Here is a 26,467-nt window from a genome sequence, read left to right on the forward strand (position 1 = left end):
ATAGGCCCTGGTCTAAAGTAGTGCACTATATAGGAATAGGCCCTGGTCTAAAGTAGTGCACTATATAGGGAATAGGGCCCTGGTCTAAAGTAGTGCACTACATAGGGAATAGGGCCCTGGTCTAAAGTAGTGCACTATATAGGGAATAGGGCACTGGTCTAAAGTAGTGCACTATATAGGGAATAGGGCCCTGGTCTAAAGTAGTGCACTACATAGGGAAAAGGGAGTATTTTAGTTCATCATTATAACAGTGCCTAAAGACTCCTCCTTGTTCGTCTTACTGTACGTTGCATACTGGCTGTACAGACATATTGTCTTGATCAATCGACCTGGATCAATAAGGTCATTAAGCGTGTCATACCTTGAGTACGTGGTACCAGACGGAGGCCCCTCCACACTCGATGTGGAAGTCGGTGTAGCTGTCTTTAACACCGATCAGACAGTACTTAGTGACTTTAGGTTTCCCCAGGAGAGCATCGTCTGGCCAGTAGTTCTCTACCCACGACAGCCTCCGCACAATCTGAGGGCTCTCCACTATACTGTCCATCCTGAGAGAGGTGTGAGAGGGAGAGAGGGAGAGAAAGAGGAGACAGAGACAGAGAAAGAGACAGAGAGTGGAGAGAGAGAGAGAGAGAGAGAGACAGAGAGAGTGGAGGGAGAGAGAGAGAGAGACAGAGAGAGTGGAGGGAGAGAGAGAGAGACAGAGAGTGGAGAGAGAGAGACAGAGAGTGGAGAGAGAGAGAAACAGAGAGAGAAACAGAGAGAGAGACAGAGAAAGGAGAGAGAGAAAGGAGAGAGAGAAAGGAGAGAGAGAGAGAGTGGAGAGAGAGAGAGAGAGTGGAGAGAGAGAGAGACAGAGAGAGTGGAGGGAGAGAGAGACAGAGAGTGGAGAGAGAGAAACATAGAGAGAAACAGAGAGAGAAACAGAAAGAGAGACAGAGAAACAGAGAGACAGAGAGTGGAGAGAGAGAGAAACAGAGAGAGAAACAGAGAGAGAAACAGAGAGAGAAACAGAGAGAGAGACAGAGAAAGGAGAGAAACAGAGAGAGAGACAGAGAAAGGAGAGAGACAGAGAGTGGAGAGAGAGAGAGAGAGAGACAGAGAGTGGAGAGAGAGAGAGAGAGAGAGAGAGAGAGAGAGAGAGAGAGAGAGAGAGAGAGAGTGGAGAGAGAGAGAACAAAACAACCATGTCATGTAATGTTAGAAACATGATATTATATAAATAGATCTGAGGGCTCTCCACTATACTGTCCATTCCCAAGACTACAATATAATCATAGACAGTTAAATGGGAAAGACAGCTAGCTACTGGGACAGACAGACAGTTAGCTACTGGGACAGACATACAGTTAGCTACTGGGGTAGACAGACAGTTAGCTACTGGGACAGACAGACAGTTAGCTACTGGGGTAGACAGACAGTTAGCTACTGGGACAGACAGACAGTTAGCTACTGGGATAGACAGACAGTTAGCTACTGGGATAGACAGACAGTTAGCTACTGGGACAGACAGTTAGCTACTGGGACAGACAGACAGCTAGCTACTGGGACAGACAGACAGTTAGCTACTGGGACAGACATACAGTTAGCTACTGGGACAGACAGACAGTTAGCTACTGGGACAGACAGACAGTTAGCTACTGGGACAGACAGACAGTTAGCTACTGGGACAGACAGACAGTTAGCTACTGGGGTACACAGACAGTTAGCTACTGGGGTACACAGACAGTTAGCTACTGGGGTACACAGACAGTTAGCTACTGGGGTAGACAGACAGTTAGCTACTGGGACAGACAGTTAGCTACTGGGACAGACAGACAGTTAGCTACTGGGACAGACAGACAGTTGGCTACTGGGATAGACAGTTAGCTACTGGGACAGACAGACAGTTAGCTACTGGGACAGACAGACAGTTAGCTACTGGGACAGACAGACAGTTAGCTACTGGGACAGACAGTTAGCTACTGGGACAGACAGACAGTTAGCTACTGGGACAGACAGACAGTTAGCTACTGGGATAGACAGTTAGCTACTGGGACAGACAGACAGTTAGCTACTGGGACAGACAGACAGTTGGCTACTGGGATAGACAGGTAGCTACTGGGACAGACAGACAGTTAGCTACTGGGACAGACAGACAGTTAGCTACTGGGACAGACAGACAGTTGGCTACTGGGATAGACAGTTAGCTACTGGGACAGACAGACAGTTAGCTACTGGGACAGACAGACAGTTAGCTACTGGGACAGACAGGTAGCTACTGGGACAGACAGTTAGCTACTGGGACAGACAGTCAGCTACTGGGACAGACAGTCAGCTACTGGGACAGACAGTCAGCTACTGGGACAGACAGGTAGCTACTGGGACAGACAGGTAGCTACTGGGACAGACAGGTAGCTACTGGGATAGACAGTTAGCTACTGGGACAGACAGTTAGCTACTGGGATAGACAGACAGTTAGCTACTGGGACAGACAGACAGGTAGCTACTGGGATAGACAGGTAGCTACTGGGACAGACAGACAGTTAGCTACTGGGATAGACAGACAGTTAGCTACTGGGACAGACAGACAGGTAGCTACTGGGATAGACAGGTAGCTACTGGGACAGACAGGTAGCTACTGGGACAGACAGACAGGTAGCTACTGGGATGGATAGGTAGCTACTGGGACAGACATACAGGTAGCTACTGGGACAGACAGACAGGTAGCTACTGGGATAGACAGACAGTTAGCTACTGGGATAGACAGACAGTTAGCTACTGGAATAGACAGACACTTAACTACTGGGATAGACAGACAGTTAGCTACTGGGACAGACAGACAGTTAGCTACTGGGACAGACAGACAGTTAGCTACTGGGACAGACAGACAGTTAGCTACTGGGACAGACAGACAGTTAGCTACTGGGATAGACAGACAGTTAGCTACTGGGATAGACAGACAGTTAGCTACTGGGACAGACAGACAGGTAGCTACTGGGACAGAGACAGTTAGCTACTGGGATAGACAGACAGTTAGCTACTGGGATAGACAGACAGTTGGCTACTGGGACAGACAGTTAGCTACTGGGATAGACAGTTAGCTACTGGGACAGACAGACAGTTAGCTACTGGGACAGACAGACAGGTAGCTACTGGGACAGACAGACAGACAGGTAGCTACTGGGATAGACAGACAGGTAGCTACTGGGACAGACAGACAGGTAGCTACTGGGACAGACAGGTAGCTACTGGGACAGACAGACAGGTAGCTACTGGGACAGACAGGTAGCTACTGGGACAGACAGGTAGCTACTGGGATAGACAGACAGTTAGCTACTGGGACAGACAGACAGTTAGCTACTGGGACAGACAGACAGTTAGCTACTGGGATAGACAGGTAGCTACTGGGATAGACAGTTAGCTACTGGGATAGACAGTTAGCTACTGGGACAGACAGTTAGCTACTGGGACAGACAGACAGGTAGCTACTGGGACAGACAGACAGTTAGCTACTGGGATAGATAGGTAGCTACTGGGATAGACAGACAGTTAGCTACTGGGACAGACAGACAGTTAGCTACTGGGATAGACAGTTAGCTACTGGGACAGACAGACAGTTAGCTACTGGGACAGACAGACAGTTAGCTACTGGGACAGACAGACAGTTAGCTACTGGGACAGACAGACAGTTAGCTACTGGGACAGACAGACAGTTAGCTACTGGGAAGGACAGGTAGCTACTGGGATAGACAGTTAGCTACTGGGACAGACAGTTAGCTACTGGGACAGACAGTTAGCTACTGGGACAGACAGTTAGCTACTGGGACAGACAGTTAGCTACTGGGATAGACAGTTAGCTACTGGGACAGACAGTTAGCTACTGGGACAGACAGTTAGCTACTGGGACAGACAGTTAGCTACTGGGACAGACAGTTAGCTACTGGGATAGACAGTCAGTTAGCTACTGGGACAGACAGACAGTTAGCTACTGGGACAGACAGACAGGTAGCTACTGGGACAGACAGTTAGCTACTGGGACAGACAGTTAGCTACTGGGACAGACAGACAGTTAGCTACTGGGACAGACAGACAGTTAGCTACTGGGACAGACAGACAGTTAGCTACTGGGACAGACAGACAGTTAGCTACTGGGATAGACAGGTAGCTACTGGGATAGACAGTTAGCTACTGGGATAGACAGACAGTTAGCTACTGGGACAGACAGTTAGCTACTGGGACAGACAGTTAGCTACTGGGACAGACAGACAGTTAGCTACTGGGACAGACAGACAGTTAGCTACTGGGACAGACAGACAGTTAGCTACTGGGATAGACAGGTAGCTACTGGGACAGACAGACAGTTAGCTACTGGGACAGACAGACAGTTAGCTACTGGGACAGACAGACAGGTAGCTACTGGGACAGACAGACAGGTAGCTACTGGGACAGACAGACAGGTAGCTACTGGGATGGATAGGTAGCTACTGGGATAGACAGACAGTTAGCTACTGGGACAGACATACAGGTAGCTACTGGGACAGACAGACAGGTAGCTATTGGGATGGATAGGTAACTACTGGGATAGACAGACAGTTAGCTACTGGGACAGACAGACAGGTAGCTACTGGGATAGATAGGTAGCTACTGGGATAGACAGACAGTTAGCTACTGGGATAGACAGACAGTTAGCTACTGGGATAGACAGACAGTTAGCTACTGGGATAGACAGACAGTTAGCTACTGGGATAGACAGACAGTTAGCTACTGGGATAGACAGACAGTTAGCTACTGGGATAGACAGACAGTTAGCTACTGGGATAGACAGACAGTTAGCTACTGGGATAGACAGACAGTTAGCTACTGAGACAGACAGTTAGCTACTGAGACAAGACAGTTAGCTACTGGGATAGACAGTCAGCTACTGGGACAGACAGACAGTTAGCTACTGGGATAGACAGTCAGTTAGCTACTGGGACAGACAGTCAGTTAGCTACTGGGACAGACAGTCAGCTACTGGGACAGACAGTTAGCTACTGGGACAGACAGACAGTTAGCTACTGGGACAGACAGACAGTTAGCTACTGGGACAGACAGACAGTTAGCTACTGGGATAGACAGTCAGCTACTGGGACAGACAGTTAGCTACTGGGACAGACAGACAGTTAGCTACTGGGACAGACAGACAGTTAGCTACTGGGACAGACAGACAGTTAGCTACTGGGACAGACAGACAGTTAGCTACTGGGACAGACAGACAGTTAGCTACTGGGATAGACAGGTAGCTACTGGGATAGACAGTTAGCTACTGGGACAGACAGTTAGCTACTGGGACAGACAGACAGTTAGCTACTGGGACAGACAGACAGTTAGCTACTGGGACAGACAGACAGTTAGCTACTGGGACAGACAGACAGTTAGCTACTGGGACAGACAGACAGTTGGCTACTGGGATAGACAGGTAGCTACTGGGATAGACAGTTAGCTACTGGGACAGACAGTTAGCTACTGGGACAGACAGACAGTTAGCTACTGGGACAGACAGACAGTTAGCTACTGGGACAGACAGACAGTTAGCTACTGGGACAGACAGACAGTTAGCTACTGGGACAGACAGACAGTTAGCTACTGGGACAGACAGACAGTTGGCTACTGGGACAGACAGTTAGCTACTGGGACAGACAGACAGTTAGCTACTGGGACAGACAGACAGTTAGCTACTGGGACAGACAGACAGTTAGCTACTGGGACAGACAGACAGTTAGCTACTGGGACAGACAGACAGTTAGCTACTGGGATAGACAGTTAGCTACTGGGACAGACAGTTAGCTACTGGGACAGACAGTTAGCTACTGGGACAGACAGACAGTTAGCTACTGGGACAGACAGACAGTTAGCTACTGGGACAGACAGACAGTTAGCTACTGGGACAGACAGACAGTTAGCTACTGGGACAGACAGACAGTTGGCTACTGGGATAGACAGGTAGCTACTGGGATAGACAGTTAGCTACTGGGACAGACAGTTAGCTACTGGGACAGACAGACAGTTAGCTACTGGGACAGACAGACAGTTAGCTACTGGGACAGACAGACAGTTAGCTACTGGGACAGACAGACAGTTAGCTACTGGGATAGACAGTTAGCTACTGGGACAGACAGACAGTTAGCTACTGGGACAGACAGTTAGCTACTGGGACAGACAGTTAGCTACTGGGACAGACAGACAGGTAGCTACTGGGACAGACAGACAGGTAGCTACTGGGACAGACAGACAGGTAGCTACTGGGATGGATAGGTAGCTACTGGGATAGACAGACAGTTAGCTACTGGGACAGACAGACAGGTAGCTACTGGGACAGACAGACAGGTAGCTATTGGGATGGATAGGTAGCTACTTGGATAGACAGACAGTTAGCTACTGGGACAGACAGACAGGTAGGTACTGGGACAGACAGACAGGTAGGTACTGGGATAGATAGGTAGCGTTCAACAAAAATAAATCACGTTTTAGATCTATCTTGAAATTCGATTTTTATCTCAACAAGACTAATTTGGTTAAATAGAGGTTAAATAAATAATTGAAAAAAATAAATAAAATGAAATAGTACATAATTAAAGTATCATTAACATGCTGATGATAAAAATGTAGGTGAATTAGACCAAAGCTGTGTTTACCGTGTGTCAGAGAACTCGAGGTTGATAACGTTTAACACCGTCTTCCTGCTGGTGCTGTAGTAGTAATCTACAAAATCCTTCAGCTTCATTTTAGTGTCTTTCTGCTTGGTCACATCTATCACATCCACACCTACGTCTGGACCTGCAACACATTCGGCACAAAGGGGTTAATAACAACATTTAAATACGCAGAAGATTCATTATGAATTCCGTTTTAAAACAGGAGTCATAGTGGGCAGATGAAGCAAGGGAGGTGGGCGGAGCAAAGTACGAGCTAGTGAGATCCTATTGCCTCATTCTGGCATGCTTCTGCATTTCCTTTAGGGAATGCTTCCTCTGTGAAGTGTGTGTGTGCAATAACTAAAATCGACTATGCACTCCTTCTAAACAAAGCCATTTTTTAAAACTTTGGCAAATTGGCAAAGTCTACTAAACTTAGTCATATCTGTTCATTACAGATTCTAGTTTTGGGAACAGAAAAATTTGATTCAGATCAAATGTTTAAATCGACGAGAAAAATGTGCAGAATGTCAACATAAATCCCATCTCCTTCCTTCTTCTCCCACCGCCGGCCACTGGGCTTTCTCTCACTACCATATTTGGTAGTGAGTGGAAACGACAAGCAGATGCTTCACATTTATACATCTGGTGAAATATCTCATTATCTGTGGCAGAACTGGTGCAGTGTGTGTCAGGCTCTCGCTCTAAACAGCAGGTAACAGCTCCCTCTTGTGGATCCGAAGAGTACAGCGTAGTTATACATATAACACTGCTGAAAAACATTTACTTTATGACTGAAATATGACGGATTAAAACATACTGAGTGAAATTAAATATCAAGTGAAACAAAATGAACTAGTTCATAATACAAAACATTTGAAATATACTATATAACACAATAGATGAGAAAGAATCTCTTGAGATCAAAAACAATATTAAAAGTGTTACAGACAGAGACTGACATGAACTAAATGAATCGTGAATAATGATTAGTGAGAAAGTTAGAGGCATAAATATCATACACCCCCCCCCCCCCCCCCCCCCACAAAAAGCTAAACGCCAATGTCATTGTAATGGTGAGAGGTTAGCATGTCTTGGGGGTATGAAATAAAATGCTAACCTCCCCTGTTATTATAATGGTGAGAGGTTAGCATGTCTTGGGGATATGATATAAAATGCTAACCTCCCCTGTTATTGTAATGGTGAGAGGTTAGCATGTCTTGGGGTTATGATATAAAATGCTAACCTCCCCTGTTATTGTAATGGTGAGAGGTTAGCATGTCTTGGGGGTATGATATAAAATGCTAACCTCCTCTGTTATTGTAATGGTGAGAGGTTAGCATGTCTTGGGGGTATGATATAAAATGCTAACCTCCCCTGTCATTGTAATGGTGAGAGGTTAGCATGTCTTGGTGGTATGATATAAAATGCTAACCTCCCCTGTTATTGTAATGGTGAGAGGTTAGCATGTCTTGGGGGTATGATATAAAATGCTAACCTCCCCTGTTATTGTAATGGTGAGAGGTTAGCATGTCTTGGGGGTATGATATAAAATGCTAACCTCCCCTGTCATTGTAATGGTGAGAGGTTAGCATGTCTTGGGGTTATGATATAAAATGCGAACCTCCCCTGTTATGGTAATGGTGAGAGGTTAGCATGTCTTGGGGGTATGATATAAAATCTCCCCTGTCATTGTAATGGTGAGTGGTTAGCATGTCTTGGTGGTATGATATAAAATGCTAACCTCCCCTGTTATTGTAATGGTGAGAGGTTAGCATGTCTTGGGGGTATGATATAAAATGCTAACCTCCCCTGTCATTGTAATGGTGAGAGGTTAGCATGTCTTGGGGGTATGATATAAAATGCTAACCTCCCCTGTTATTGTAATGGTGAGAGGTTAGCATGTCTTGGGGGTATGATATAAAATGCTAACCTCCCCTGTTATTGTAATGGTGAAAGGTTAGCATGTCTTGGGGGTATGATATAAAATGCTAACCTCCCCTGTCATTGTAATGGTGAGAGGTTAGCATGTCTTGGGGTTATGATATAAAATGCTAACCTCCCCTGTCATTGTAATGGTGAGAGGTTAGCATGTCTTGGGGGTATGATATAAAACCTCCCCTGTCATTGTAATGGTGAGAGGTTAGCATGTCTTGGTGGTATGATATAAAATGCTAACCTCCCCTGTTATTGTAATGGTGAGAGGTTAGCATGTCTTGGGGGTATGATATAAAATGCTAACCTCCCCTGTATTTGTAACGGTGAGAGGTTAGCATGTCTTGGGGGTATGATATAAAATGCTAACCTCCCCTGTCATTGTAATGGTGAGAGGTTAGCATGTCTTGGGGGTATGATATAAAATGCTAACCTCCCCTGTTATTGTAATGGTGAGAGGTTAGCATGTCTTGGGGGTATGATATAAAATGCTAACCTCCCCTGTTATTGTAATGGTGAGAGGTTAGCATGTCTTGGGGGTATGATATAAAATGCTAACCTCCCCTGTCATTGTAATGGTGAGAGGTTAGCATGTCTTGGGGTTATGATATAAAATGCTAACATCCCCTGTCATTGTAATGGTGAGAGGTTAGCATGTCTTGGGGGTATGATATAAAACCTCCCCTGTCATTGTAATGGTGAGAGGTTAGCATGTCTTGGTGGTATGATATAAAATGCTAACCTCCCCTGTTATTGTAATGGTGAGAGGTTAGCATGTCTTGGGGGTATGATATAAAATGCTAACCTCCCCTGTATTTGTAATGGTGAGAGGTTAGCATGTCTTGGGGGTATGATATAAAATGCTAACCTCCCCTGTCATTGTAATGGTGAGAGGTTAGCATGTCTTGGGGGTATGATATAAAATGCTAACCTCCCCTGTTATTGTAATGGTGAGAGGTTAGCATGTCTTGGGGGTATGCTATGAAATGCTAACCTCCCCTGTTATTGTTATGGTGAGAGGTTAGTATGTCTTGGGGGTATGCTAACCTCCCCTGTTATTGTAATGGTGAGAGGTTAGCATGTCTTGGGGTAGGATATAAAATGCTAAACTCCCCTGTTATTGTAATGGTGAGAGGTTAGCATGTCTTGGGGTTATGATATAAAATGCTAACCTCCACTGTTATTGTAATGGTGAGAGGTTAGCATGTCTTGGGGGTATGATATAAAATGCTAACCTCCCCTGTTATTGTAATGGTGAGAGGTTAGCATGTCTTGGGGGTATGATATAAAATGCTAACCTCCCCTGTTATTGTAATGGTGAGAGGTTAGCATGTCTTGGGGGTATGATATAAAATGCTAACCTCCACTGTCATTGTAATGGTGAGAGGTTAGCATGTCTTGGGGTTATGATATAAAATGCTAACCTCCCCTGTTATGGTAATGGTGAGAGGTTAGCATGTCTTGGGGGTATGATATAAAACCTCCCCTGTCATTGTAATGGTGAGAGGTTAGCATGTCTTGGTGGTATGATATAAAATGCTAACCTCCCCTGTTATTGTAATGGTGAGAGGTTAGCATGTCTTGGGGGTATGATATAAAATGCTAACCTCCCCTGTCATTGTAATGGTGAGAGGTTAGCATGTCTTGGGGGTATGATATAAAATGCTAAACTCCCCTGTTATTGTAATGGTGAGAGGTTAGCATGTCTTGGGGGTATGATATAAAATGCTAACCTCCCCTGTTATTGTAATGGTGAGAGGTTAGTATGTCTTGGGGGTATGATATAAAATGCTAACCTCCCCTGTCATTGTAATGGTGAGAGGTTAGCATGTCTTGGGGTTATGATATAAAATGCTAACCTCCCCTGTTATGGTAATGGTGAGAGGTTAGCATGTCTTGGGGGTATGATATAAAACCTCCCCTGTCATTGTAATGGTGAGAGGTTAGCATGTCTTGGTGGTATGATATAAAATGCTAACCTCCCCTGTTATTGTAATGGTGAGAGGTTAGCATGTCTTGGGGGTATGATATAAAATGCTAACCTCCCCTGTCATTGTAATGGTGAGAGGTTAGCATGTCTTGGGGGTATGATATAAAATGCTAACCTCCCCTGTTATTGTAATGGTGAGAGGTTAGCATGTCTTGGGGGTATGATATAAAATGCTAACCTCCCCTGTTATTGTAATGGTGAGAGGTTAGCATGTCTTGGGGGTATGATATAAAATGCTAACCTCCCCTGTTATTGTAATGGTGAGAGGTTAGCATGTCTTGGTGGTATGATATAAAATGCTAACCTCCCCTGTTATTGTAATGGTGAGAGGTTAGCATGTCTTGGGGGTATGATATAAAATGCTAACCTCCCCTGTATTTGTAATGGTGAGAGGTTAGCATGTCTTGGGGGTATGATATAAAATGCTAACCTCCCCTGTCATTGTAATGGTGAGAGGTTAGCATGTCTTGGGGGTATGATATAAAATGCTAACCTCCCCTGTTATTGTAATGGTGAGAGGTTAGCATGTCTTGGGGGTATGCTATGAAATGCTAACCTCCCCTGTTATTGTTATGGTGAGAGGTTAGTATGTCTTGGGGGTATGCTAACCTCCCCTGTTATTGTAATGGTGAGAGGTTAGCATGTCTTGGGGTAGGATATAAAATGCTAAACTCCCCTGTTATTGTAATGGTGAGAGGTTAGCATGTCTTGGGGTTATGATATAAAATGCTAACCTCCACTGTTATTGTAATGGTGAGAGGTTAGCATGTCTTGGGGGTATGATATAAAATGCTAACCTCCCCTGTTATTGTAATGGTGAGAGGTTAGCATGTCTTGGGGGTATGATATAAAATGCTAACCTCCCCTGTTATTGTAATGGTGAGAGGTTAGCATGTCTTGGGGGTATGATATAAAATGCTAACCTCCACTGTTATTATAATGGTGAGAGGTTAGCATGTCTTGGGGGTATGATATAAAATGCTAAACTCCCCTGTTATTGTAATGGTGAGAGGTTAGCATGTCTTGGGGGTATGATATAAAATGCTAACCTCCCCTGTTATTGTAATGGTGAGAGGTTAGCATGTCTTGGGGGTATGATATAAAATGCTAACCTCCCCTGTTATTGTAATGGTGAGAGGTTAGCATGTCTTGGGGGTATGATATAAAATGCTAACCTCCCCTGTTATTGTAATGGTGAGAGGTTAGTATGTCTTGGGGGTATGATATAAAATGCTAACCTCCCCTGTCATTGTAATGGTGAGAGGTTAGCATGTCTTGGGGTTATGATATAAAATGCTAACCTCCCCTGTTATGGTAATGGTGAGAGGTTAGCATGTCTTGGGGGTATGATATAAAACCTCCCCTGTCATTGTAATGGTGAGAGGTTAGCATGTCTTGGTGGTATGATATAAAATGCTAACCTCCCCTGTTATTGTAATGGTGAGAGGTTAGCATGTCTTGGGGGTATGATATAAAATGCTAACCTCCCCTGTCATTGTAATGGTGAGAGGTTAGCATGTCTTGGGGGTATGATATAAAATGCTAACCTCCCCTGTTATTGTAATGGTGAGAGGTTAGCATGTCTTGGGGGTATGATATAAAATGCTAACCTCCCCTGTTATTGTAATGGTGAGAGGTTAGCATGTCTTGGGGGTATGATATAAAATGCTAACCTCCCCTGTTATTGTAATGGTGAGAGGTTAGCATGTCTTGGTGGTATGATATAAATGTCTTGGGTGTATGATGTATCCTTTATTTAACTAGGCAAGTCAGTTAAAAACAAATTCTTATTTTACAATGACGGCCTACCGGGGAACAGCGGGTTAGCTGCCTTGTTCAGGGGCAGAACGACAGATTTTTACCTTGTCAGCTCGGGGAATCGATTCAGCAACCTTTCAGTTACTGGCCCAACGCTATAACCTCTAGGTTACCTACTGCCCCTACACTCTGACCACTAGGTTACCTACCCCCCCAACCCTCTAACCACTAGGTTACCTACTGCCCCTACACTCTAACCACTAGGCTACCTGCCTCCCCTCTACACTCTAACCACTAGGCTACCTGCCGCCCCCCCTACACTCTAACCACTAGGCTACCTGCCCCCCCCCCTACACTCTAACCACTAGGCTACCTGCCCCCCCCCCCCCCCTACACTCTAACCTCTAGGCTACCTGCCCCCCCCTACACTCTAACCACTAGGCTACCTGCCCCCCCCCCCCCTACACTCTAACCTCTAGGCTACCTGCAGCCACTACACTCTAACCACTAGGCTACCCCCCCCTACACTCTAACCACTAGGCTACCTGCCCCCCCCCCCCCCCCTACACTCTAACCTCTAGGCTACCTGCCCCCCCCTACACTCTAACCACTAGGCTACCTGCCCCCCCCCCCCCCCTACACTCTAACCTCTAGGCTACCTGCAGCCACTACACTCTAACCACTAGGCTACCCCCCCCCTACACTCTAACCACTAGGCTACCCCCCCTACACTCTAACCACTAGGCTACCCCCCCCTACACTCTAACCACTAGGCTACCCCCCCTACACTCTAACCACTAGGCTACCCCCCCCCCTACACTCTAACCACTAGGCTACCCCCCCCCCCCTACACTCTAACCACTAGGCTACCCCCCCCCCCCTACACTCTAACCACTAGGCTACCCACCCCCCCCCCCCCCCCCCCCCTACACTCTAACCACTAGGCTACCCCCCCCCCACACTCTAACCACTAGGCTACCCCCCCAACCCCCCCACACACTCTAACCACGAGGCTACCCCCCCCTACACTCTAACCACGAGGCTACCCCCCCTACACTCTAACCACTAGGCTACCCCCCCCTACACTCTAACCACTCCCCCCCCCCCCCCCCCCCCTACACTCTAACCATGAGGAACATTGGAACATTGCTGCTATAACAGCCTCCACTCTTCTGGGAAGGCTTTCCACTAGATGTTGGAACATTGCTGCTATTACAGCCTCCACTCTTCAGGGAAGGCATTCCACTAGATGTTGGAACATTGCTGCTATAACAGCCTCCACTCTTCTGGGAAGGCTTTCCACTAGATGTTGGAACATTGCTGCTATAACAGCCTCCACTCTTCTGGGAAGGTTTTCCACTAGATGCTGGAACATTGCTGCTATAACAGCCTCCACTCTTCTGGGAAGGCTTTCCACTAGATGTTGGAACATTGCTGCTATAACAGCCTCCACTCTTCTGGGAAGGCTTTCCACTAGATGTTGGAACATTGCTGCTATAACAGCCTCCACTCTTCTGGGAAGGCTTTCCACTAGATGTTGGAACATTGCTGCTATAACAGCCTCCACTCTTCTGGGAAGGCCTTCCACTAGATGTTGGAACATTGCTGCTATAACAGCCTCCACTCTTCTGGGAAGGCTTTCCACTAGATGTTGGAACATTGCTGCTATAACAGCCCCCACTCTTCTGGGAAGGCTTTCCACTAGATGATGGAACATTGCTGCTATAACAGCCTCCACTCTTCTGGGAAGGCTTTCCACTAGATGTTGGAACATTGCTGCTATAACAGCCTCCAATCTTCTGGGAAGGCTTTCCACTAGATGTTGGAACATTGCTGCTATAACAGCCTCCACTCTTCTGGGAAGGCTTTCCACTAGATGTTGGAACATTGCTGCTATAACAGCCTCCAATCTTCTGGGAAGGCTTTCCACTAGTGGAAATTCACCACAGGTGGACTCCAATCAAGTTCTAGAAACATCTCAAGGATGATCAATGGAAACAGGAAGCACCTGAGCTCAATTAACAGTCTCATAGCAAAGGATCTGAATACTTATGTAAATAATGTACTTCTGTTGTTTTTTAATAAATTTTCAGAAATTTATAAAAACCTGTTTTCGCTTTGTCATTATGGGGTATTGTGTGCAGAATGATGAGAAAAACATTTTATTTAATCAATTTTAGAATAAGGCTGTAACGTAACAAACTGTGGGAAAGGGGAAGAGGTCTGAATACTTTCCGAAAGCACTATATAGTGTAAGTGAATTTATCCCAATACTTTTGGGGACAATGTACAAAAAGTGCTGTAATTTCTAAACGGTTCACCCGATATGGATGAAAATACTCTCAAATTAAAGCTGACAGTCTGCACTTTGACCTCATAGTCATTGTATCATTTCAAATCCAAAGTGCAGGAGTACAGAGACAAAACAACTTAACGTGTCCCAATACTCTTGGAGCTCACTGTAGTTCTCCACATCATTGATATAGAAGGTAGGAGCGGGCATGGACATCCCCAGTATTACTAAAGCTGTTAGAGCAGTAGACAGAGACAGGACTATACGTACCAACATGGTTCTCCACATCACTGATGTAGAAGGTAGGAGACGTGGACATCCCCAGTATTACTAAAGCTGTTAGAGCAGTAGACAGAGACAGGACTATACGTACCAACATGGTTCTCCACATCACTGATGAAGAAGGTAGGAGACGTGGACATCCCCAGTATTACTAAAGCTGTTAGAGCAGTAGACAGAGACAGGACTATACGTACCAACATGGTTCTCCACATCACTGATGAAGAAGGTAGGAGACGTGGACATCCCCAGTATTACTAAAGCTGTTAGAGCAGTAGACAGAGACAGGACTATACGTACCAACATGGTTCTCCACATCACTGATGAAGAAGGTAGGAGACGTGGACATCCCCAGTATTACTAAAGCTGTTAGAGCAGTAGACAGAGACAGGACTATACGTACCAACATGGTTCTCCACATCATTGATGTAGAAGGTAGGAGCGGGCATGGACATCCCCAGACCGTCCTTCTTCAGAACCAGGATCGGCTCGTTAAAACCAACCTCCTCCAGGTAGTCCATCGTCAGCTGACTGCCGTTCAGCTTCACCACAACGTCCTCAGAGCTGTAAGACATAGATTACATTACAGAGCCTTCAGAAAGTATTCATACCCCTAGTCCTCAGAGCTGAGGACATAGATTACATTACAGAGCCTTCAGAAAGTATTCATACCCCTAGTCCTCAGAGCTGAGGACATAGATTACATTACAGAGCCTTCAGAAAGTATTCATACCCCTAGTCCTCAGAGCTGAGGACATAGATTACATTACAGAGCCTTCAGAAAGTATTCATACCCCTAGTCCTCAGAGCTGAGGACATAGATTACATTACAGAGCCTTCAGAAAGTATTCATACCCCTAGTCCTCAGAGCTGAGGACATAACAGTCAAATCACATCAAATTGTATTCGTCACATGCTTAATAAAAAACTAACGGTGTAGACTAACAGTGAAATGCTTAGTTACGGGCCCTTCCTAACAACAGGTGTAGACTAACAGTGAAATGCTTAGTTACGGGCCCTTCCTAACAACAGGTGTAGACTAACAGTGAAATGCTTAGTTACGGGCCCTTCCTAACAACAGGTGTAGACTAACAGTGAAATGCTTAGTTACGGGCCCTTCCTAACAACAGGTGTAGACTAACAGTGAAATGCTTAGTTACGGGCCCTTCCTAACAACAGGTGTAGACTAACAGTGAAATGCTTAGTTACGGGCCCTTCCTAACAACAGGTGTAGACTAACAGTGAAATGCTTAGATACGGGCCCTTCCCAACATCAGGTGTAGACTAACAGTGAAATGCTTAGTTACGGGCCCTTCCCAACATCAGGTGTAGACTAACAGTGAAATGCTTAGTTACGGGCCCTTCCTAACAACAGGTGTAGACTAACAGTGAAATGCTTAGTTACGGGCCCTTCCTAACAACAGGTGTAGACTAACAGTGAAATGCTTAGTTACGGGCCCTTCCCAACATCAGGTGTAGACTAACAGTGAAATGCTTAGTTACGGGCCCTTCCCAACATCAGGTGTAGACTAACAGTGAAATGCTTAGATACGGGCCCTTCCCAACATCAGGTGTAGACTAACAGTGAAATGCTTAGTTACGGGCCCTTCCTAACAACAGGTGTAGACTAACAGTGAAATGCTTAGTTACGGGCCCTTCCTAACAACAGGTGTAGACTAACAGTGAAATGCTTAGTTACGGGCCCTTCCTAACAACAGGTGTAGACTAACAGTGAAATGCTTAGTTACGGGCCCTTCCTAACAACAGGTGTAGACTAACAGTGAAATGCTTAGTTACGGGCCCTTCCCAACAACAGGTGTAGACTAACAGTGAAATGCTTAGTTACGGGCCCTTCCTAACAACAGGTGTAGACTAACAGTGAAATGCTTAGTTACGGGCCCTTCCTAACAACAGGTGTAGACTAACAGTGAAATGCTTAGTTACGGGCCCTTCCTAACAACAGGTGTAGACTAACAGTGAAATGCTTATTTACGGGCCCTTCCTAACAACAGGTGTAGACTAACAGTGAAATGCTTATTTACGGGGCGTTCCAAACAATAAAGAGAGAAAATAGAGAAACAATAGAAAAGTAATAACACGTAAAAATAAAAACAATAAGTAACAATAACATGGCTATATACACGGGGTACCAGTACAGAGTGGATATGCAGGGGGTACCAGTACTGAGTTGATATGCAGGGGGTACCAGTACTGAGTGGATATGCAGGTGGTACCAGTACAGAGTGGATATGCAGGGGGTACTAGTACTGAGTTGATATGCAGGGGGTACCAGTACTGAGTTGATATGCAGGGGGTACCAGTACAGAGTGGATATGCAGGGGGTACCAGTACAGAGTGGATATGCAGGGGGTACCAGTACTGAGTTGATATGCAGGGGGTACCAGTACTGAGTTGATATGCAGGGGGTACCAGTACAGAGTGGATATGCAGGGGGTACCAGTACTGAGTGGATATGCAGGGGGTACCAGTACTAAGTTGATATACAGGGGGTACCAGTACCGAGTGGATATGCAGGGGGTACCAGTACTGAGTGGATGTACACGGGGTACCAGTACTGAGTGGATATGCAGGGAGTACCAGTACAGAGTGGATATGCAGGGGGTACCAGTACTAAGTGGATATGCAGGGGGTACCAGTACTGAGTGGATATGCAGGGGGTACCAGTACTGAGTGGATATGCAGGGGGTACCAGTACTGAGTGGATATGCAGGGGGTACCAGTACTGAGTGGATATGCAGGGGGTACCAGTACTGAGTGGATATGCAGGGGGTACCAGTACTGAGTGGATATGCAGGTGGTACCAGTACTGAGTGGATATGCAGGTGGTACCAGTACTGAGTGGATATGCAGGGGGTACCAGTACCGAGTTGATATGCAGGGGGTACCAGTACTGAGTGGATATGCAGGGGGTACCAGTACTGAGTTGATATGCAGGGGGTACCAGTACTGAGTGGATATGCAGGGGGTACCAGTACAGAGTGGATGTGCAGGGGGTACCAGTACTGAGTGGATATGCAGGTGGTACCAGTACTGAGTGGATATGCAGGTGGTACCAGTACAGAGTGGATATGCAGGGGGTACCAGTACCGAGTTGATATGCAGGGGGTACCAGTACCGAGTTGATATGCAGGTGGTACCAGTACTGAGTGGATATGCAGGTGGTACCAGTACAGAGTGGATATGCAGGGGGTACCAGTACCGAGTTGATATGCAGGGGGTACCAGTACTGAGTGGATATGCAGGGGGTACCAGTACAGAGTGGATGTGCAGGGGGTACCAGTACAGAGTGGATATGCAGGGGGTACCAGTACCGAGTTGATATGCAGGTGGTACCAGTACTGAGTGGATATGCAGGTGGTACCAGTACAGAGTGGATATGCAGGGGGTACCAGTACCGAGTTGATATGCAGGGGGTACCAGTACCGAGTTGATATGCAGGTGGTACCAGTACTGAGTGGATATGCAGGTGGTACCAGTACAGAGTGGATATGCAGGGGGTACCAGTACCGAGTGGATATGCAGGGGGTACCAGTACTGAGTGGATATGCAGGGGGTACCAGTACAGAGTGGATGTGCAGGGGGTACCAGTACAGAGTGGATATGCAGGGGGTACCAGTACCGAGTTGATATGCAGGGGGTACCAGTACTGAGTGGATATGCAGGGGGTACCAGTACAGAGTGGATATGCAGGGGGTACCAGTACAGAGTGGATGTGCAGGGGGTACATTTACATTTACATTACATTTAAGTCATTTAGCAGACGCTCTTATCCAGAGCGACTTACAAATTGGTGCATTCACCTTATGACATCCAGTGGAACAACCACTTTACAATAGTGCATCTAAATCTTTTAAGGGGGGGGGGGGGGTTAGAAGGATTACTTTATCCTATCCTAGGTATTCCTTGAAGAGGTGGGGTTTCAGGTGTCTCCGGAAGGTGGTGATTGACTCCGCTGTCCTGGCGTCGTGAGGGAGTTTGTTCCACCATTGGGGGGCCAGAGCAGCGAACAGTTTTGACTGGGCTGAGCGGGAACTGTACTTCCTCAGTGGTAGGGAGGCGAGCAGGCCAGAGGTGGATGAACGCAGTGCCCTTGTTTGGGTGTAGGGCCTGATCAGAGCCTGAAGGTACGGAGGTGCCGTTCCCCTCACAGCTCCGTAGGCAAGCACCATGGTCTTGTAGCGGATGCGAGCTTCAACTGGAAGCCAGTGGAGAGAGCGGAGGAGCGGGGTGACCAGTACTGAGTGGATGCGCAGGGGGTACCAGTACTTAGTTGATAAGCAGGGGGTACCAGTACTGAGTTGATATGCAGGGGGTACCAGTACTGAGTTGATATGCAGGGGGTACCAGTACTGAGTTGATATGCAGGGGTACGAGGTAATAACATGGCTATATACACGGGGACCAGTACTGAGTGGATATGCAGGTGGTACCAGTACTGAGTGGATATGCAGGGGGTACCAGTACTGAGTGGATATGCAGGGGTACGAGGTAATAACATGGCTATATACACGGGGACCAGTACTGAGTGGATATGCAGGTGGTACCAGTACTGAGTGGATATGCAGGGGGTACCAGTACTGAGTGGATATGCAGGGGGTACCAGTACTGAGTGGATATGCAGGGGTACGAGGTAATAACATGGCTATATACACGGGGACCAGTACTGAGTGGATATGCAGGTGGTACCAGTACTGAGTGGATATGCAGGGGTACGAGGTAATAACATGGCTATATACACGGGGACCAGTACTGAGTGGATATGCAGGTGGTACCAGTACTGAGTGGATATGCAGGGGGTACCAGTACTGAGTGGATATGCAGGGGGTACCAGTACTGAGTGGATATGCAGGGGGTACCAGTACTGAGTGGATATGCAGGGGGTACCAGTACTGAGTGGATATGCAGGGGGTACCAGTACTGAGTGGATGTGCAGGGGGTACCAGTACCGAGTGGATATGCAGGGGGTACCAGTACTGAGTTGATATACACGGGGTACCAGTACCGAGTGGATATGCAGGGGGTACCAGTACTGAGTGGATGTGCAGGGGGTACCAGTACTGAGTGGATATGCAGGGGTACGAGGTAATAACATGGCTATATACACGGGGTACCAGTACTGAGTTGATATGCAGGGGTACGAGGTAATAACATGGCTATATACACGGGGTACCAGTACTGAGTGGATGTGCAGGGGTACGAGGTAATTGATGTAGATATAGGTAGTGATAAAGTAACAGATAGAGAACAGTAGCAGCAGTGTACGCGATGAGTCAAAATAAATCTATGCAGATAGTCGGGGTAGTTATTTGGTTAACTATTTAACTAACCATTTAACTAACCAGTTAACGAACCAGTTAACGAACCAGTTAACGAACCAGTTAACGAACCAGTTAACGAACCAGTTAACGAACCAGTTAACGAACCAGTTAACTAACTATTTAACTAACTATTTAACTAACTATTTAACTAACTATTTAACTAACCATTTGACTAACCATTTTACTAACCATTTGACTAACTAGTTACTAACTAGTTAACTAACTATTTAACTAACTATTTGACTAACCATTTGACTAACCATGGCCTTTTTATATTTTTATTTATTTATACATATATCTGTTTGCCTTCACCTCCCTTATCTCACCTCACTTGCTCACATTGTATATAGACTTATTTTTTTTATCTTTTTCACTGTATTATTGACTATATGTTTGTTTTTACTCCATGTGTAACTATGTGTTGTTGTATGTGTCGAACTGCTTTGCTTTATCTTGGCCAGGTCGCAATTGTAAATGAGAACGTGTTCTCAATTTGCCTACCTGGTTAAATAAAGGTTAAATAAATAAATAAATAAATAAAAAACCATTTGACTAACCATTTGACTAACCATTTGACTAACCATTTGACTAACCATTGACTAACCATTTGACTAACCAGTTAACTAACTATTTAACCATTTAACTAACCAGTTAACTAACCAGTTAACTATTTGACTAACCATTTGACTAACCATTTGACTAACCATTTGACTAACCATTTGACTAACCAGTTAACTAACTATTTAACCATTTAACTAACCATTTAACTAACCATTTAACTAACCATTTAACTAACCATTTAACTAACCAGTTAACTAACCATTTGACTGACCAGTTAACTAACCAGTTAACTAACCAGTTAACTAACCAGTTAACTAACCAGTTAACTAACCAGTTAACTAACCAGTTAACTAACCAGTTAACTAACTATTTAACTAACCATTTGACTAACCAGTTAACTAACCAGTTAACTAACCAGTTAACTAACCAGTTAACTAACCATTTGACCAACCAACCATTTGACTAACCATTTGACTAACCAGTTAACGAACCATTTAACTAACCAGTTAACTAACCAGTTAACTAACCAGTTAACTAACCAGTTAACTAACCATTTAACTAACCATTTAACTAACCATTTAACTAACCATTTAACTAACCATTTAAGTAACCATTTAAGTAACTATTTAACTAACTAACTAACTAACTATCTACTTAGCAGTCTTATGGCTTGGGGGTAGAGCTGTTCAGGGTAATGTTGGTTCCAGACTTGCCATGTGGAAAAAAAGTACAGTATATGACTATGGTGGCTGGAGTCTTTGTTATACGTTATGTTGGGTGACAATTTGTTAGCTACGCTGTCCTTACGCGCCACATAGCATATCATTACAGCAGTATGTACCGGTATGTTAGCTACACTGTCCTTATGAACCACATAGCATATCATTACAGCAGTATGGACCGGTATGTTAGCTACACTGTCCTTATGAACCACATAGCATATCATTACAGCAGTATGGACCGGTATGTTAGCTACACTGTCCTTATGAACCACATAGCATATCATTACAGCAGTATGGACCGGTATGTTAGCTACACTGTCCTTATGAACCACATAACATATCATTACAGCAGTATGTACCGGTATGTTAGCTACACTGTCCTTATGAACCACATAACATATCATTACAGCAGTATGTACCGGTATGTTAGCTACACTGTCCTTATGAACCACATAGCATATCATTACAGCAGTATGGACCGGTATGTTAGCTAGCTACACTGTCCTTATGAACCACATAGCATATCATTACAGCAGTATGGACCGGTATGTTAGCTACACTGTCCTTACGAACCACATAGCATATCATTACAGCAGTATGGACCGGTATGTTAGCTACACTGTCCTTATGAACCACATAGCATATCATTACAGCAGTATGGACCGGTATGTTAGCTACACTGTCCTTATGAACCACATAGCATATCATTACAGCAGTATGGACCGGTATGTTAGCTAGCTACACTGTCCTTATGAACCACATAGCATATCATTACAGCAGTATGGACCGGTATGTTAGCTAGCTACACTGTCCTTATGAACCACATAGCATATCATTACAGCAGTATGGACCGGTATGTTAGCTACACTGTCCTTATGAACCACATAGCATATCATTACAGCAGTATGGACCGGTATGTTAGCTAGCTACACTGTCCTTATGAACCACATAGCATATCATTACAGCAGTATGGACCGGTATGTTAGCTACACTGTCCTTATGAACCACATAGCATATCATTACAGCAGTATGGACCGGTATGTTAGCTAGCTACACTGTCCTTATGAACCACATAGCATATCATTACAGCAGTATGGACCGGTATGTTAGCTACACTGTCCTTACGAACCACATAGCATATCATTACAGCAGTATGGACCGGTATGTTAGCTACACTGTCCTTATGAACCACATAGCATATCATTACAGCAGTGTGGACCGGTATGTTAGCTACACTGTCCTTATGAACCACATAGCATATCATTACAGCAGTATGTACTGGTATGTTAGCTAGCTACACTGTCCTTATGAACCACATAGCATATCATTACAGCAGTATGGACCGGTATGTTAGCTACACTGTCCTTATGAACCACATAGCATATCATTACAGCAGTATGGACCGGTATGTTAGCTACACTGTCCTTATGAACCACATAGCATATCATTACAGCAGTGTGGACCGGTATGTTAGCTACACTGTCCTTATGAACCACATAGCATATCATTACAGCAGTATGTACTGGTATGTTAGCTAGCTACACTGTCCTTATGAACCACATAGCATATCATTACAGCAGTATGGACCGGTATGTTAGCTACACTGTCCTTATGAACCACATAGCATATCATTACAGCAGTATGGACCGGTATGTTAGCTAGCTACGCTGCCCTTATGAACCACATAGCATATCATTACAGCAGGATGGACCGGTATGTTAGCTAGCTACACTGTCCTTATGAACCACATAACATATCATTACAGCAGTATGGACCGGTATGTTAGCTAGCTACGCTGCCCTTATGAACCACATAGCATATCATTACAGCAGGATGGACCGGTATGTTAGCTAGCTACACTGTCCTTATGAACCACATAGCATATCATTACAGCAGTATGGACCGGTATGTTAGCTAGCTACGCTGCCCTTATGAACCACATAGCATATCATTACAGCAGGATGGACCGGTATGTTAGCTAGCTACACTGTCCTTATGAACCACATAGCATATCATTACAGCAGTATGGACCGGTATGTTAGTTAGCTACACTGTCCTTATGAACCACATAACATATCATTACAGCAGTATGGACCGGTATGTTAGCTAGCTACACTGTCCTTATGAACCACATAGCATATCATTACAGCAGTATGGACCGGTATGTTAGCTAGCTACACTGTCCATATGAACCACATAGCATATCATCACAGCAGTATGGACCGGTATGTTAGCTACACTGTCCTTATGAACCACATAGCATATCATTACAGCAGTATGGACCGGTATGTTAGCTAGCTACACTGTCCTTATGAACCACATAGCATATCATTACAGCAGTATGGACCGGTATGTTAGCTACACTGTCCTTATGAACCACATAGCATATCATTACAGCAGTATGGACCGGTATGTTAGCTACACTGTCCTTATGAACCACATAGCATATCATTACAGCAGTATGGACCGGTATGTTAGCTACACTGTCCTTACGAACCACATAGCATATCATTACAGCAGTATGTACCGGTATGTTAGCTACACTGTCCTTACGAACCACATAGCATATCATTACAGCAGTATGGACCGGTATGTTAGCTACACTGTCCTTACGAACCACATAGCATATCATTACAGCAGTATGGACCGGTATGTTAGCTAGCTACACTGTCCTTATGAACCACATAGCATATCATTACAGCAGTATGGACCGGTATGTTAGCTAGCTACACTGTCCTTATGAACCACATAGCATATCATTACAGCAGTATGGACCGGTATGTTAGCTACACTGTCCTTATGAACCACATAGCATATCATTACAGCAGTATGGACCGGTATGTTAGCTACACTGTCCTTATGAACCACATAGCATAACATTACAGCAGTATGGACCGGTATGTTAGCTACACTGTCCTTATGAACCACATAGCATATCATTACAGCAGTATGGACCGGTATGTTAGCTAGCTACACTGTCCTTATGAACCACATAGCATATCATTACAGCAGTATGGACCGGTATGTTAGCTACACTGTCCTTATGAACCACATAGCATATCATTACAGCAGTATGGACCGGTATGTTAGCTACACTGTCCTTATGAACCACATAGCATATCATTACAGCAGTATGGACCGGTATGTTAGCTACACTGTCCTTATGAACCACATAGCATATCATTACAGCAGTATGTACCGGTATGTTAGTTAGCTACACTGTCCTTATGAACCACATAGCATATCATTACAGCAGTATGTACCGGTATGTTAGCTAGCTACACTGTCCTTATGAACCACATAGCATATCATTACAGCAGTATGGACCGGTATGTTAACTAGCTACACTGTCCTTATGAACCACATAGCATATCATTACAGCAGTATGGACCGGTATGTTAACTAGCTACACTGTCCTTATGAACCACATAGCATATCATTACAGCAGTATGTACCGGTATGTTAGCTACACTGTCCTTATGAACCACATAGCATATCATTACAGCAGTATGGACCGGTATGTTAGCTAGCTACACTGTCCTTATGAACCACATAGCATATCATCACAGCAGTATGGACCGGTATGTTAGCTACACTGTCCTTATGAACCACATAGCATATCATTACAGCAGTATGTACCGGTATGTTAGCTACACTGTCCTTATGAACCACATAGCATATCATTACAGCAGTATGGACCGGTATGTTAGCTACACTGTCCTTATGAACCACATAGCATATCATTACAGCAGTATGGACCGGTATGTTAGCTACGCTGTCCTTATGAACCACATAGCATATCATTACAGCAGTATGGACCGGTATGTTAGCTACACTGTCCTTATGAACCACATAGCATATCATTACAGCAGTATGGACCGGTATGCTAGCTACGCTGTCCTTACGAACCACATAGCATATCATTACAGCAGTATGGACCGGTATGTTAGCTACACTGTCCTTATGAACCACATAGCATATCATTACAGCAGTATGGACCGGTATGTTAGCTACACTGTCCTTATGAACCACATAGCATATCATTACAGCAGTATGGACCGGTATGTTAGCTACACTGTCCTTATGAACCACATAGCATATCATTACAGCAGTATGGACCGGTATGTTAGCTACACTGTCCTTATGAACCACATAGCATATCATTACAGCAGTATGTACCGGTATGTTAGCTAGCTACACTGCCCTTATGAACCACATAGCATATCATTACAGCAGTATGGACCGGTATGTTAGCTAGCTACGCTGCCCTTATGAACCACATAGCATATCATTACAGCAGTATGGACCGGTATGTTAGCTAGCTACGCTGCCCTTATGAACCACATAGCATATCATTACAGCAGTATGGACCGGTATGTTAGCTAGCTACACTGTCCTTATGAACCACATAGCATATCATTACAGCAGTATGGACCGGTATGTTAGTTAGCTACACTGTCCTTATGAACCACATAGCATATCATTACAGCAGTATGGACCGGTATGTTAGCTACGCTGTCCTTATGAACCACATAGCATATCATTACAGCAGTATGGACCGGTATGTTAGCTACACTGTCCTTATGAACCACATAGCATATCATTACAGCAGTATGGACCGGTATGTTAGCTACACTGTCCTTATGAACCACATAGCATATCATTACAGCAGTATGGACCGGTATGTTAGCTACACTGTCCTTATGAACCACATAGCATATCATCACAGCAGTATGGACCGGTATGTTAGCTACACTGTCCTTATGAACCACATAGCATATCATTACAGCAGTATGGACCGGTATGTTAGCTAGCTACACTGTCCTTATGAACCACATAGCATATCATTACAGCAGTATGGACCGGTAGGTTAGCTAGCTACACTGTCCTTATGAACCACATAGCATATCATTACAGCAGTATGGACCGGTATG

At 45.0% G+C, this 26,467-nt stretch overlaps 1 protein-coding gene across 3 annotated transcripts in view; it reads right to left on the minus strand.

Annotated features, from left to right (window-relative positions):
• The window catches only part of LOC129815843 (lysine-specific demethylase phf2-like), a 278,038-nt gene that overhangs the window by 223,052 nt on the left and 28,519 nt on the right, over positions 1-26,467 (minus strand). For 2 of the 3 annotated variants that reach the window (XM_055870000.1, XM_055870001.1), the window contains exons 4-6: positions 15,315-15,475; positions 6,657-6,798; positions 362-548 (exon numbers count right to left, since the gene is read on the minus strand). In XM_055870000.1, the coding sequence (XP_055725975.1) occupies positions 362-548; positions 6,657-6,798; positions 15,315-15,475 (490 nt within the window). The other variant, XM_055870003.1, reaches the window with a different exon arrangement.

The sequence above is a fragment of the Salvelinus fontinalis genome, chromosome 18 (assembly GCF_029448725.1).
Source record: "Salvelinus fontinalis isolate EN_2023a chromosome 18, ASM2944872v1, whole genome shotgun sequence".
NCBI lineage: Eukaryota > Metazoa > Chordata > Actinopteri > Salmoniformes > Salmonidae > Salvelinus > Salvelinus fontinalis.